Source organism: Anolis sagrei, chromosome 1 (genome assembly GCF_037176765.1).
Source record: "Anolis sagrei isolate rAnoSag1 chromosome 1, rAnoSag1.mat, whole genome shotgun sequence".
Classification (NCBI taxonomy): Eukaryota; Metazoa; Chordata; class Lepidosauria; order Squamata; family Dactyloidae; genus Anolis; species Anolis sagrei.
In genome coordinates, this window is record NC_090021.1 from 298,576,368 (window position 1) to 298,592,080 (window position 15,713).

General features: G+C 36.4%; 1 protein-coding gene across 2 annotated transcripts in view; it reads left to right on the top strand.

Moving 5' to 3' along the window:
- SCFD1 (sec1 family domain containing 1) overlaps positions 1–15,288 on the top strand; it is a 45,373-nt gene extending 30,085 nt beyond the window's left edge. For both annotated transcript variants that reach the window (XM_060759691.2, XM_067462866.1), the window contains 10 exons: positions 816–886; positions 1,556–1,635; positions 3,036–3,098; positions 3,900–3,975; positions 6,855–6,908; positions 8,252–8,304; positions 10,851–10,884; positions 11,987–12,052; positions 13,599–13,667; positions 15,063–15,288. In XM_060759691.2, the coding sequence (XP_060615674.2) occupies positions 816–886; positions 1,556–1,635; positions 3,036–3,098; positions 3,900–3,975; positions 6,855–6,908; positions 8,252–8,304; positions 10,851–10,884; positions 11,987–12,052; positions 13,599–13,667; positions 15,063–15,086 (590 nt within the window). In that variant the 3' untranslated portion in view covers positions 15,087–15,288. The remainder of the gene's footprint in view (positions 1–815; positions 887–1,555; positions 1,636–3,035; positions 3,099–3,899; positions 3,976–6,854; positions 6,909–8,251; positions 8,305–10,850; positions 10,885–11,986; positions 12,053–13,598; positions 13,668–15,062) is intronic.
- Positions 15,289–15,713: the final 425 nt, after the last annotated feature.

Consider the following 15,713-nt stretch of genomic DNA (forward strand, 5'->3'; position numbering starts at 1 on the left):
TCAATCTGATTTAAAGCCAAAATAAAACATTGAATGCCAGTACTTCTGAGTGCTTCAGTAAATGATGAACAAGTTTAGCATTCTCCTGATCTAAGACCTTTAAAAGGAGCAGAAGGAAAAAAGAGATTATGTAGATTCAATTACTGCATATTTAAACTGTGTCAGTTACCTTTTCATTTTAGCTCAGAATTAATCCCTTTCGCCTGTAACATTCAGAATGGTCTTTCTCACACTAGTGTAGTCCCAGAAACTGGAGAATTTCCCTTTTTCTTTTAAGGGCTACAAACTGCAAGAGCAGCTTTCATTCCCACATGTTGATCAATTTAAAGAAGTAGCAAGGATAATAATAATAATAATAATAATAATAATAATAATAATCTTTATTTGTACCCCGCCTCATCTCACGGAGGGACTCAGGGCGGCATACAACCAGACAAAAACAATAAGTAGAATACATTAAAAATAGTCACATACTAGTTTATAAAAGCCAAATAACTCAACAATAAAAGCATATTAAGTATATAAAATATTAAGTAGAGGCATCAATGACTAGATAACCAACAGTGAAGTTTTTTTCCCTAATGGGAGACATTTTTCAAGTACAACTGTTCCTGGAAGATCATATTTTCAAAATAGTAGATTCCTTTACTATATACTTAACTATCTATATGTTTCAAATGCACTCCTTTAAGTTCATTTTACTTGTTAATTCAGTGATTCATAAATATCTTTTTTGCACATTCTCTTGTAAACGTTGATTATTTGGTGTAACTGTACTGATAAAATATTTTTAAAAACAATATTTTTTTCCACAGCTGGAACTGCTGAAGACAAGATGCGCCTATTTCTTATATATTACATTAGTTCTGTACAGCTGCCCTCTGAGGTATGTACACTTTCAGTGAAATATTGGTTGTTTTGAATCTCAGTATTAAGAGTAAATTAATAGATACATACATACAGTGGGCTCTTAATATCTTCTGGAGTTTATTTCTAGGACCTCCCATGGATGTCAAAATTAGTAAAATTGCTTCCATTGTTTAAAATGGCAATATCAAGGTTTATTTTTTGGATTTAAAAAAATATTTTCAAGCCATGGTTGGTTGAATCTATGGGTGGAGAATCCATATATATGGCTGCCCAACTGTACATACCTCAAACATTTAGCACTACAAACTACAGGTATTGCAATATGATGGCATGCAAGAGAATGATTTTGTTCATTTGTTTCAGTTTCTTAGCAATGACAGAACAATTACTGAAGGTTAGCCTGTGATAGCAAAACCATCATACATGTTATTTTATATGCATCTTATTATATTACGTTATGCTATATTTACACATATTATGCAAATGTGTATTGTTTTTTCTAGGAATGTTAATGCATTAACACAAACACAACTTTTTTCGTATTTTAGAAGATGATACAAATTTGCTTTATAATTTTTTGCCCTGGAGTCAAAATATTACGTTTATGGTAAATAAATGAAAATAGTACTTGACTGCTTCTTTTAGAAAACTTGTAATAAATGTTCAATCTCTGGTTTGATTCCAGGCAGATTTGGAACAGTACAAAAAAGCACTGACAGATGCAGGATGTAATCTTAACCCCTTAAATTACATTAAACAATGGAAGTAAGTTATTTTTATTCTCTTACAAAGCAATGAAATGGTCTAAAAAAGCTATAACTGAAATATGCTTCAAGTTTGGTTTGGACCCTGCTTTATTACTCAACTTGTATATGCATTGGTGAGAGAAAGTTCCAAGACTTTTCATATCTGATACATTGAACCCTCGGTGGTGTAGTGGGTTAAACCCTTGTGCCAGCAGGAATGTTGACCCAAAGGTTGGCAGTTTGAAACTGGGAGGTGGCGTGAACTCCCCTTTGTCAGCTCCAGCTTCACATGTGGGGACATGAGAGAAGCCTCCCACAGGATGGTGAAACATCTGGATGTCTTCTGGGCAACATCCTTGCAGACAGCCAATTCTCTCGCTCCAGAAGCAACTTGCAAATTCTCAAGTCGCTCTGGCATAAAAAAAAAAATCTGATACATGCCTTGTAGTAAACACAGTCACAAAGTAGCATGGATCTAAGCTCTGCACATGAATGGGAAATAATAATTTCACCTTCCGCCTTTTATTTTGCTGTCTTTGTCTAGTTCATGGAGAGACATGAACATCTTGCAGAAACAAAACTGAATCTGCTTACCAAGATATTTACGTTCCAGCTATTTCATTTCCTACAGTAATTTCCTTTAAATTCCATTTCACCCTAGAATGTGGTGACAAACTCACTGAACATTTTTTAACCTTCTGGTTCCCTTCTACTCCTGCTGCTTTTGTTTCATAAGCTTGTGCACAGACAAGTTCCTTCCATGTTGGATCCAAGTTCCTTTCAGCTGATTTCAGAAAATGATTATTCTCCTAGTGCTTTTGTTCTTTTGAATAAAAAATAAAGACAACATTCAGTCAGCTGCCTGATCACATTACTACAGACAGCCAAATTTAGAAATTTCACACTTTTGAACATAATGTGTCTGAACCAAACTAGTCATATTTTGGGGCCATTGAAAGTGTAAGATGAGTTGTCAATTGGTCGCTCTTTAACTGGTTTATTTAGCAGCAGTTAATGTATTAAAAATCACAAATTATAATATCTTAATGCTATCTGTCAGATATTTTTCTTTCTAAAACTATCTCTTCTTGGCTCTGACAATTTGAGTTATATGTATTATTCTTTGTTCTGCTTTTTTGCAATCTCCAGAAATTTGGCTACAATATTTTTGGAAAAAATCTACAGTGGTAGATTGCAATGCTGAAGCATTTTTTTTCAGAAGAGGGAGAAACAGTTAATAGTGTGTTTGTCTGCTTGTTAATTGTTGGCAGCACTTCCCTTTTGATGTGAAATCAGAGCCATTTCAGTCCTCAGATGACTGTGTTTTAAAACCGGATGTTTCATGCATGGGAACAGAACACTTGATAGCCTAGTGATGAAAATGTTACGCTTGTTGATCTTAACTTGTATATTTTGCAGAGCTTTTGCCAAAATGGCTTCAGCTCCAGCTACCTATGGAAACAGTGCAGCTAAGTCATTGGGGTGAGTTTCAAAATACATCATCATTTTACTACTGCTTATACCTTGTGCTTTCAGTTCCAAAGTCGAACAAGTACAGGGTGCAGCAGCATAACTTCCTTTTTTCAAAACTTAATAAAACACATGGTATGAATCAGAAATTTATTTTTTTATAATGTAGGCGCATACCTAAAGTTTTGTTTTACGTAGTTTTGAAGATCAAGTTAGGTAGGTGAAGTCCCCCATTCTCCATACACTGAGTAAACCGATTTCTAGCATTTGTCATTACTCTTGCCAGCATAGCAGGTGTTATGTTGGCAATTTCTTCCTGGATGTTGGACTTCAAATCTTGTAGGGTCCTTGGATGGTTCACATAAACACGGGATTTCAAAAAACCCCATAGGAGGCCAAATCTGGAGAGCAGGCCAGCCACTCCAAATCCGCTTGAAAAGTGGGCCTCAACAACAAAAGCACACTCCTCACTGTTCCAGCGCATGATGGCGACTGAACTGTGTCAGGACAAAACTTTATACTCCCGCCTCTTGAACGAGACTACTAGTGCTCCGCTACATCTTCAACCAACTGAATGGTGTGCATTTTTAAAAAGGAAGTTATGCTGCTGCACCCTGTAGAATAGAATAGAATATGTACTATGTAAAAGTATACTGTAATCACTTTTTCAAATAAAAGCACTAATATTGGAATAAGGTCATCACATTTTTATACATAGTTAAGTTGCTTAGTTTTTAACATTCATTTTATCATAATTACTTGTTAAATACATGAAAGCAAACAAAATCAAACATGATGTGCACTTTGTTTCAGCCTTTTCTCACGGGTCATGAATACAGGGTCCCAGTTTGTGATGGAAGGTGTCAAGAATTTAGTACTAAAGCAGCAGGTATAGTTAATATTAAATGTGTTCATATTTTAGTTTTTAAAACCAATTATATTTCATAGTACATGTTTTATCTGAAGTACTTGGAACCAGAAGTTTTTCAGATTCTCTCCAACCCCCAGCAAATATTTTTAATTCTCTCTAGATTAGATAAAGGAGGTAGCTAATGGGGTCACTCCACATTCATTCTTATGACCATTTTCAGGGTGTCCACACCACTGCACACTGCTATTGGTCAGGTGGAATCCTTCTTCTTTCTTCCCATTTTCTGTCCCCATCAGGATACTCAGTGAGTGCTGAACTTGTAACTAGCCTCTTTCTGCAAAAAAAACAGATGGTAGCAAAAGGTTTTACCTTTTTTAGGATTTTGGATTTCTAGATAAGTATTAACTAGATTAGCTTCAATTCCTAGAAATTTCTGAAGTTAGTAATAATAGGATAGCAGGGATTTATTAATGTTTCCCAAATTGTGTAAGTGTTTGTATGACTCCCAATACATTTAAGAAAGCAGATTGCAATAGAACCAAAGCATGAAACTAGTTCCATGCCAGAAGCTTTGTAATGAATTATGTGTGCCATCTACACTCCCCAACCCAGACATGGTTTATGTGTCCCTGTTGTCTAAATTATTGTTGGCAGAAATGTAATCTGTCAATAGTTTTGCTAAATATACATCATACTTTTCCACCAAAAGGATCCTCAATGCAACTAACAGTAATAAAATCCAGATGAAAATGACATCTGTATTAAAAGGGAAAAACACATCTTAAAAAAAACACAATTAAAAAGCACAAAAGATAAAAGTATCCAACCAATATAAAAATGCTTCAGAACAAACTGTCTTGCATGCCAAATGTCCCCCTGAACAAAAGCGTATTTGCTTGTTCTAGAAGGACAAGAGAGAAAAGAGCCAACCTGGGAAGAAGCTACTAAGAACACATTCTCTCATATATTCTTCCAGTTATGGTGGAGTGCAGAGAGGAGTTCTCCCAATAATTTAAAAACCCAGGCACGCTTGGATGGGAGAAAATGCAATTGGCCACATTTGGAGGTTTAATGCTTGTGGAATCAATTATTTGTGGATACAATTAGTTTGTCTAGGAATCTCTGGGTCTCCCAGCGTACCGTAAGATCTAGAGCAGTGATTCTCAACCTGTGGGTCTCCAGGTGTTTTGGCCTACAACTCCCAGAAATTCCAGGCAGTTTACCAGCTGTTAGAATTTCTGGGAGTTGAAGGCTAAAATACCTGGGGACCCATGGGTTGAGAACCACTGATCTAGAGCAGTTATTCTCAAACTCTGAAAATAATACAAATATATAACTTAAAACAATACAATTATACAACCCTAAAAACAATACAATTATATAACTTAACTCGTAAAAAAATATAAACATTAAAATAGGATTAAGCATTGAAACAGTTAAAACCATTAAAAACCTATTCACATTCTTAAAATATTTCACAGCATCCCCTGGCTCAGTCTTTAAAAGCTTGCCTGAAAAGAAAGGTCTTAACTTGCTGCTAGAAGGACAGCAGGGAGAGGGCCATTCTGGTTTCCCTGGGCAGAGGGTTCCAGAGTCAAGGGGCAGCCACCAAGAAAGAAGACCCTCTCACGTGTTCGCACCAACTTTGCTTGTGATTGTGGTGGGACCAACAGAAAGACCTCTCCTTAGGATCTCAGAGCCCGGGTAGGTTTATACAGGGAGATGCGATCAGCCACCTAGAGATTTTTAGAGAGGTGTTCTCTTAGGTAAAAATAAAAGTTTTGTATTTGCAGTTTTTCCACTTTTACAGGGGTCCTCTGCATCTAACCCCAGAAAATGTGGAGGACCAAGTGTAGTCTGGTCCTAAATATTTCAGTGAGTAAATAAAACGATGAGAATAGTTTCTGTCAAGAAGAATTATCCAAATTACAAAACTTGTGGTTACCCTGATTCACTCCTTTTTGTGTTCTTCCTCTTTCACACCATGACACAGTGTGTTGCTCTTGCTGTTAGTCCACAGAGGGGAGGGGGGCTTGTAGTAGACTGCCATCCTCATGTGGGACTATTGGGAGAAATGTTCCTCCTAGTATCAAAGTCCAACACTGTTTAGGGAGTTTAAATGTCATCACAAAATCCATAAATTTAGAGAGGAAGCATGTTTCTGTTGTAGAATGAATATTTGTTGATTCTTTCATATGAAGTAGAGAATAAGAACTATTGTCTTAAGGACAAAGCCAGTAGTGCCACGCAGCAGTTAGATAATGAGGAATATTTTGGATTCAACAGACTTGTGCCATATTAGCCACACACTTCTGGAGCTCAGGAGATCTGTGTAGCAACATCGGTGGCAGAACAGTGCAGTACCATAAAGAAAATTTAGGAACAACTTTGTGTACATGTGGACCTTTCTAGGAAGGCACATGTGGGTTCTTGAGATTAATCTAGACATTGATTTTAACATTGCCTAATGGGTGAAACATGCTTTCTTAACTAAGATAATGCAATTCTTCAGTTACTTCAATTTACAAGTATATTTTGTCCTGGGAGCAACCATCAGGAAATTACACTTAGCTTCTGTGTAGTCATATGGCAAGAGACATGGATGTAGTAGATTAATGAGATTGCTTAACAAATGAGATTGGACTTCGGTGACTTCTGTGCTGTGAGATCTGATAGAGCAATGGTTCTCAACCTGTAGGTCCCCAGATGTTTTGGCCTTCCATTCCCAGAAATTCTAACAGCTGGTAAACTAGCTAGGATTTCTGGGAGTTGTAGGCCAAAACACCTGGGAACCCACAGGTTGAGAACCACTGTGATAGAAACGGCACCTATTATTATGCTAAACCACGTTTGTCATGCTGTTTCTACAAATGTCATGAAATTCTTTTTTTCTGTAGAATCTTCCAGTCACACGTATTTTAGACAACCTCATGGAAATGAAGTCAAATCCTGTAAGTACAACTCAAATATAGCAGACCAATTTTTTAAAAAAATTGTGACATAGAAATATTAAGTGAAATTTCAAGTTTTAACTTGTTTCACACACTAAGGATTCATTTTCATTGTGTTTCTTATTTAAGAGAACTGTTATTGTGATGGAGCTGACCAATCAACAATTATACAAGTCATCTTGCAATCTTAAGCTCTTACTCAGAGTAAATTCACTGCCATTTTTGTGTGTAACTGAATGTAAATACATATAACAATACACACCAAAATGTTGCCAGTGTAGTAGCTTTAATGTTCCTTATCCGCCTTCTCTTGGAAGTGTATTCCATTCACATTATTTTAGTGGATTCATCTTTAACTTCAGATCTAGTCTTTCCCATCAAAACTATATGATCAATCAGCTGTGGATGGAAGCCGATTCTTTTTTTTTCTTTTTCTTTTTGGATTCCCAACAGGATAGGGGATGAAAGTGAATGAAGCAACCGTGCTGAACATACTTTTTTAAAAATATTGCTGTGTACAACAGTACTAATTTCCTTTTATAAAAATTATAGAATTAGAATTGTTTCTAAAACCACAGATATTTGGGGTTTTAAAATTCTACTTGGGAAAATGTAACCAAATAGGAATAACATCTTGTTTCTTCCTGTTTTGGCTTGCTTTTTTCATTAAAGTAATTGCAAGAGAAGAGAGACAGAAAAATTGATATTTGCCAATGAAAATACTGAGTGTCTTTGGAGAACGAGAAATACTTCAAATAATAATGTCAGCAGTTAAAAAAATGAGTTGTAAATCTTCATATTTTGTAAACAAACTCTATTTTGTTTGAATATGCTCATAAATCATGGCATGAAATAGAGTCTGTGTTTAATTCTGAATAAAGATGTTAATTGTTGTATCAATTTAGCATTTGTTGCCATTGCGTTCTTGAAAAAGAAAATAAAGGTTCTTGATGACTCCTAGGAAAAAAATGTACCTTGTGGAAGGGAGATGGGGGAAACTAGTATGTTTTTTTTAAGCTAGTGACAGCACTGGGTTTGTTTGTATTTCATATTGCTTTGCAGTTAGAACATATTATGCAGTTAGTATATTTTGGAAAATGTGGCCGACGTAAGCTTCAAATGAACCATCTCACTTCTAGGGGCAGCAGATTTAGATATTCTAATGCTGTAACTGAATGAATGCTTTGAAAACAACATGTTCCAATGCAAATATTTTGGAGAATTGGGATGAAGAAATCTAACTGCTTAATGTGCTGCAGTTCCTAACCTACAATGTTGAAAATAGGTTCATAGTAGCCAGTTTACGAAGATGAAAATGTACAAGCATTTCTCTTTTTAAATAGGAGACAGATGACTACAGGTATTTTGACCCTAAGATGTTGCGAGGCAGTGACAGGTGAGTTTGCTATCAAGTTACCCATAGTTTGAAATCCAGTTAATGTGTAGATAGTATAGTATATTCCTTGTATATTACCTACATGTACATAAATGTGTTAAGATTAAGTTAAACTATTGTTTTTTAAAATATTTTTAAACCTCACAACCTTTGAGGATGCCTGCTACAGATGCAAGCAAAACGTCAGGAGAGAATGCTTCTAGAACATGGAAATACAGCCCAAAAAACCTACAACAATCCAGTGATTCCGGCCATGAAAGCCTTGGACAATACATTTTAAATATTTGTTTTCCTACTGACTAAATATTATTGAACTTAGTTCCTACTTATACAGATATAATGACCATTTCACAATACAGTATATTGATTTAATAATATAAGAACATAAACAAAAAATAAAGCAATCTCTCCATTAACTAGTCACATTATCTGATTAATGAGTTTAAGTCATTCAGTGAGGTGATTCAAGTGCAGATGAATTTTGAGGAAGGATTGTAGCTGAGCTACCCCAATATTATATATATATATATATATATATATATATATGAACTAATTTCAATGTTTATTTAAAACCTGTACTTTTTATTGAATCAAGATACAATCTTTTCAGGATTTTCTGGTCCTTTCCTCTCACTCTTATGTGTACTTCCACATCTCTGCATTTAACCTTCCAGAACAGTCTTTGAAAGTTCTTAGAGGCAAGAATACTCCCCCCCCACCCCGTTCTATTGAGTTATGCAACAGGACAGGTTAACTAGATACAACCCCCAGACAGATAAAACTAATAGAAAGGAAATATTCCAGTAAAAGTAGTGAACAATGACAGTTTCTGACTTATGAACTACCAAATACCAGACAAAATTAATAAAACTTTGTTTTTTTCCCCAGTAAATGTTCCTACCATACAATGCAGCCAATTAAGCCTCTAGGATACCAGATATCTTAATGGAAGTGCTGCTACAGACATGGCTAGGAAGCATGCCAAGGATGTTGAACAGTGCTATTCCATTGGGGGTGGAATTAATTTGATACCATTCACTCATAACAAATACATTTTAATAAATTGTCCAGTTGCCACAGAAGGAACAGAAGCACCTGGTGTTTTGTGAATTTTGTTTGTTTGGTACACATAATTTCTCTGTAGCAGTGCCATGACTGTGAAACTTACTACTCAAAGAAGATAGGCTGGCCTCATCTCTCTTAGGCACCTTGGGGGCAGCCAAAACAGAGCAGTTTTGGAGAACATTCCCTGTTTGAAATTGCTGTTTCAATAATAACATTGGTTTTGCCTCTTATGTAATTTATTTTCTGATTTTCTGTTGTGTTTTTGTGTTTACATTGTGTTTACTGTATTGATGGGCGTGGCCTTATGAAAGCCGCCACGAGTCCCCTTGCGGGAGATGGAGGCGGGGTAGAAATATATTATTATTATTATTATTATTATTATTATTATAAAACTTTATTTGTATTCCGCCCTCAGGGAGATAGGGCGCTGTGAGTTTTCTGGCGCCCTATCATCTGAGGATGCCTGACATAGATGTGGGCGAAACGTCAGCAAGAGAATGCTTCTAGAACATGGCCATACAGCCAGGAAATCTCACAACAACCCAGGGATTCTGGCCACGAAAGCCTTCAACAACATGCTGTTTCAACTGTTTCAAACTGGATTCTAGAATTCTTTTGGAGCTTTTTTTTTTTTTTGAGTTTTTAGAGTATTTTAATGGGATTTTAATTTTTTTTATCTTTGTACTGTTTTAATTGGTTTTATTTATTTGTTGTAGACTGAGAGGTAATAGAAATACTTATAATAATGTCAAAGACTCAACAGTTGTCACAGTACACCAGAATATTATTTTTGATACAGCAGTTTCACTTCCAAAAAATGTTGGCAACAGTTATTTAACATTTTATTTTAAAATAGGCTATATAATACTGTAATAATACATAAGTGGCTATATAATACTGTATAAAACATATGTGGGCAACACTTTTGGTCCAGTAGCCAGAGGGCAACCCAAGAAATTTTTGGGGACGGCAGATACCTACCAGCAGCAGAACCTGAAAGAGGAGCAGTTCACCATGTATACACACACATATACCATCTCCTCAGCCGATCTACATCAGTCCATTGAAAAATGGACTGGATTGAAGTCCATTTCCCAAGAAGTACCACAGTCAAGGCACTGCTACAGAAAAATGATGTATTCCAACAGACAGAGTTTAAACTGCTCCACTGTGTAACAAAAAAGCCTCAGATCTTCACCCTCACCTCCATGATGCTCTGGAGAAGAATTTGAACTCTCTCCCATTCCACATTGTGTTGCAAGACAGTGCAAAGCTTGGGGGAGTGCCATGGACTAAACTGGGAAGCTTTGTGGATTGCAATGTGTCCCAGAGGTTCTCCATTCCCATCTCTGATATAATGGATTTTGCTAGTTGGGAATATAGTTCCTAGATTGTTTGAGCCTGCCCATTTAGCAATGGTACATGTTGTATGTTCAAACTTTCCATGAAATTGTTTTCTGAGGGTTTCCCTTTTTTTATAGCTCAATTCCAAGAAACAAAAATCCATTTCAGGAGGTAAGAAATGCTTACACATTCCAAATCTCTGATGTTAACAGTTTACTTTTTAACATGATAGACCCTCGGTAGTCTCTCTTTAGAAACAAATTTTGATTCCATTTTTATATCATTAGTTTGATTACAATTTTGTTAAATGATAACCAGTATAAGCCTCTTTCATCTTCAAAGAGTCAACACAACCTAATCCCTTTCAGCAGTCTTTTATGACAAAGCTGTGAAAAGAAGGCTGATTCTTAAAATTTTAACACCCAAACCTTAAACTCATTTACTTAACACCCACTTCTTCTTGTGAAACTTCATTCCAAGTAAGCATGTTTTGGCTTTTAACCTGTAATCAAGTTAAAATATAAAGCAGTCCTTCTAATGGGTTTTATGTGAATCACAAAAACATGTTCCTGTCTTCTTTAAAACAGAATGGAAATATTCAGTTTGCACACTTTTTATTTTTTTATCATTATAGCTTAGCAATCTGTGCAGACAGTATGGGAAGTTCATTTTAATGTAGCCGCTTTAGTGAAATGTATGTTTCATAAACATAGCCTGGGATCACCGTGTCTCAACATTTACTTCTGTTTGTTGGAGAAATGGAGGAGGAAGCTCAGAATGTTTTCCTAGTATTTTCCCAGTACTTGCTGAAAGTTTGTATATTGACTGAACACTAGTTGTAATTTTCCTCCATAGAGGCATAAGTATAAGAATTATTACAAACTGAGCATAAAGCCAAAATGCTTTGTGCAAGAAAAATACATACATGACCACCTAGCCCCGCCCCTTGGAAACATTCATATCCAACAAACAAAACAGTAAATATATTTCGGGGGGGGGGGCATTTGGAGTCGGTGCTTACTAGCATGTCCACATTCGTCCCACTCATTTAGGCCTGCACAACTTTAAGCAAATGCTTGAATAAGACATAAACATTATTTACCTCTCACTGCCATCACCAAATAAGAACTGCTGTGTTCTTTCATCTGAAGGTGAATACCAAATTTCATTCAATTTGTTTCAAAGAATCCAAAATGTTTCATGTTGCTTCTGTAGTAGTCTCAGCATGCTGTAACACCTGTATCAAATTGCTTGTGTTGTTTCCACACTGTAGGCAATTGTCTTTGTAGTTGGAGGAGGCAATTACATTGAATACCAAAATCTTATTGATTACATAAAGGTATGTTTCTGTATTGTTGTTTTCCTTAACCAGTCATTAGATTTTTTTTTATTCTTTGAGTAATTGTGTTCAGTTTACTACGTAAACCCTCTTGAGATGAGAAGGCTGCCCCTATCAGATCTCGCCCTCTTTTTAACTAAATGGAAAGGCAGCATGTGCCCATTTGAACATACAATGGGAACTGATGATTTTGGATATTTATGAAATGTTTTCTAATGATTGGTTTCTTTAACATTTCCACCAAAATTACTTAATCGTGTTGCATTAATATGCAACAGAAGTTTTTGTTGTACTGTAATTCTGATCATAAACAAACTATACATTCATCACACTAGAGAAAAAAATCCACTTAAAATCTGGCTATTACCTCCAGCAGAATTTTGGGGATTGTAATTTCGGGAGGAGCCTTTAACAGCCTCACTAAAATACAAACCACAGAATTCTGCAGGAGGCAGAAACCGGATTTTAAATGGATTTTTTCTCTAGTGTGATGAAGTAGTTACTAGACATCTATTTTTGGTTTCTTCAGCAGAGCAGGGTACATAAATGAAGTTACATAAATATTTTCTTCATTAAATTGCATGTATATAAATTTATTGAATGTGATTCTTCTATCTTATGACTTTGTAATAGCTTCTTCCAGTGCATATGAAATATTTACTCCAATAAGACTTCCTGTAAGCTTTTTTTATCTAAGATGAAACAGTGAACACTTCATACATTTAGAGTATCTGTTCTCATAATTGTTTGGTAACTCTTGCGCCACTGGGAGCCCCAGTGGAGCAGCTGAGCTTGCCGAACAAAAGATATGCGGTTGAAATTTGGGGAGCGGGGTGAGCTTCTGCTGTTAGCCCCAGCTTCTGCCAAGTTCGAAAACATGCAGATGTGAGTAGATCAATAGGTACTGCTCTGGTGGGAAGGTAACAGCAGTTATGCCGGCCAAATGACCCTGGAGGCGCTTACGGACAATGCCGGCTTTTCAGCTTAGAAATAGATATGAGCATCACCACCACCCCTGAGTCAGACACAACTAGACTTAATGTCAGGGGAAACCTTTGCCTTTACCTTTACCTGTCACCTGTTTCCTTTTGTTTATATGCTTCTACATCATGAATAATAAAAAAAATTGCACACAGTAATACAGCAGAAGCACCAATATTTGGTGCAAGGATAGGAAAGATTTAAGAAGTCTTACTTACTAATATTAAAAAATGTTGTTTCATCTCTTTGTGACAAAATCATACTGATAATAGAAAGGCATTACTATTTATATTGTTTATAAAAAATACTATATTATATTCAATCAGCTTTAGGTCATAATTCCAATAAACAATGCAGCAATTCCCACAATGCATGTAACTGAATAGTTTGCTGTATTATATAAAATCCTTCTCCTTTTTTTCTCCCTTTCGTAGTCTCACCCTGTCTTCAGTGCTTCTTAGTGGTATCGCACCATTTTGTCCAAAGTTTTATATTTTTCTTAGGCATTAATTAACATATTTAACTATGCCAAACAACATTTTGATCATTTATATCTGTCATATAGGTCAAACAAGGTAAACATGTCTTATATGGCTGCAGTGAACTGTTTAATGCTGCACAGTTTATAAAACAGGTAAGGATTTAAGTATTCCATAAATATTTTGAAGTCGTATGCGAACTTACTGAATGTTTTATTCAAGAAGTATTTTCAATTTTAATGAGTGCATGGAACATTGCAGTGTTGTTTACCCTTGACACAGAAAAGGGCTTTCAAGTGAGCCAGTGCTTTGAGTAAGATCTGTTGGGTTTGGAAAACTGCTTAAAAATTGAGCGATGCAATGGAAGAATTTAGGAAGAAGTGAAAATCCTACCATGATGTCTTCAAGGAAGTGCATTCTTCAAAGTACTCTGGGGCATATACTTGTTTCAGATGGGTTGGTTTCCCAGCTAGGTTTGAAACAGGATAGATGTTTCTCAGTTGCCACTTTTAACCCTTGCCAGAGCCAACACAGAGAGTTTACTTCCTTTTCTAATTTAGCCTCTGAACCAGGCACCATACATTTGAGCCAGGAATCACAAACGCCTCTTAGGGCTTACTCACACAGTGGAGTGGCAAGAGCAGAACACATTGGCAAAGTAGAGCACATTAGTATGGAGGAGAAGAGATAATGATGATCCAATTAATTTGTCTTAACTCCATTTTACTATAAATATTTTGTAGTTGTAGAACAGTTTACTTCTTCCTGCTTTACAAAAGACATAACTGCTCAGCTAGTACAACATAAATGAACCTGCTTTGCTCTGCAGCTGTTTTGCATATAATAGATATTAGATCAATTAGTAGTTTAAGTGTGTAGTCAAAGTAATTACTTTGGCTAGGAAACAACTATATGATGTGCTAAGTTGTGGTGGGGAGTTTACATGTGGAAGGATCTCCATGAGATGTCACAGAATGCTGCCATCTTCCTCATAGAATCTTAGAGTTGGAAAAGATCACAAGGGCCATCCAGTCCAACCCCATTCTGCCATGCAGTAAAAGCATAATCAAAGATCCCCAACAGATGGCCACCCAGCCTCTTCTTAAAAACCTCCAGAGAAGAAGACTCCACCAGACTCAGAGGCAGCATATTCCATTGTCGAAGAGTTCTTACCATCAGGAAATTCTTCTTAATGTTTAGGTGTAATCATTTTCCAGAGCAGCAGGAAAGAAGCTTGCCTCCTTCTCAGTGTGTGCTTGCTTCCTATCTCAAGGTTGCTCCCAGGAAACTTTGTCAAGTTGGGGGTAAGAGTATTGGTTTAATGGGGTTATGGGGCTTACATGTAGATTTCCAATATTGTATCAGACAGTTGTGCTGCCTATTCTCACACTGAAGAGAGACAGGCGATACTGGTGTGTCAGGCCGTTATGGGAAGATTTCCCCTTGCGTTTCTGAAAAATATTTTGTTTCATTTGAGTTTACTAATACATTAATAACCTATTACTGGACAGGAAGATAATCAGTTGTCTGATGTTTTTGTGTCTGTTTAGCTTTCCCAACTTGGGCAGAAATAGGACAGAAGATAATTTTTGGACATTTTGGCACTGTGAAGAAAAGATCATGGCAGCAGTTAATATCTTAACCTATGCTTAAAATTTAAATGTCAACTGATTCATTAAATTGGTAATTTTTATGTAAGAATGTTCTGTACTTGTATATATAATGCATACCATGCGGAATAATACTCTTCAAATAAATCACAACACTTGGACTAACTACCTCTTTTGTGTGTGTTTGATTGTTAGATGTAAATGATTAGTCATTGGTGAGTACCATATTTACTCACATCTATTTTTTTTTTTTTTTTTTGCTTAATGACATAACCAAAAGTGAGGTGCGCATTAGATTCGTGTGTGTAAACTTGCCTGCGCTGCTGTGTCAGGCCAAAGATGGCAAACACACAGCCTCAGGCTGACAAAGGGGCATGGCTTCCCAGCTGGCCTCAATCACAAGGCCTACAAATCTTCCCCTCAATTTTGAGGACCTCATGAATTAGGCCTTAGTTGGGAAGCTGCTGCTCATCTGTCAGACCGAGGCTGGCGAATTCACCATCCTCAACCTGATGAAGTGCACGGCTTCCTCTTGCCTGTTCAGTGTTCCAAGGCAGGCAGCGGAACAGCCAACAGGCAAGGAAAAGCCAT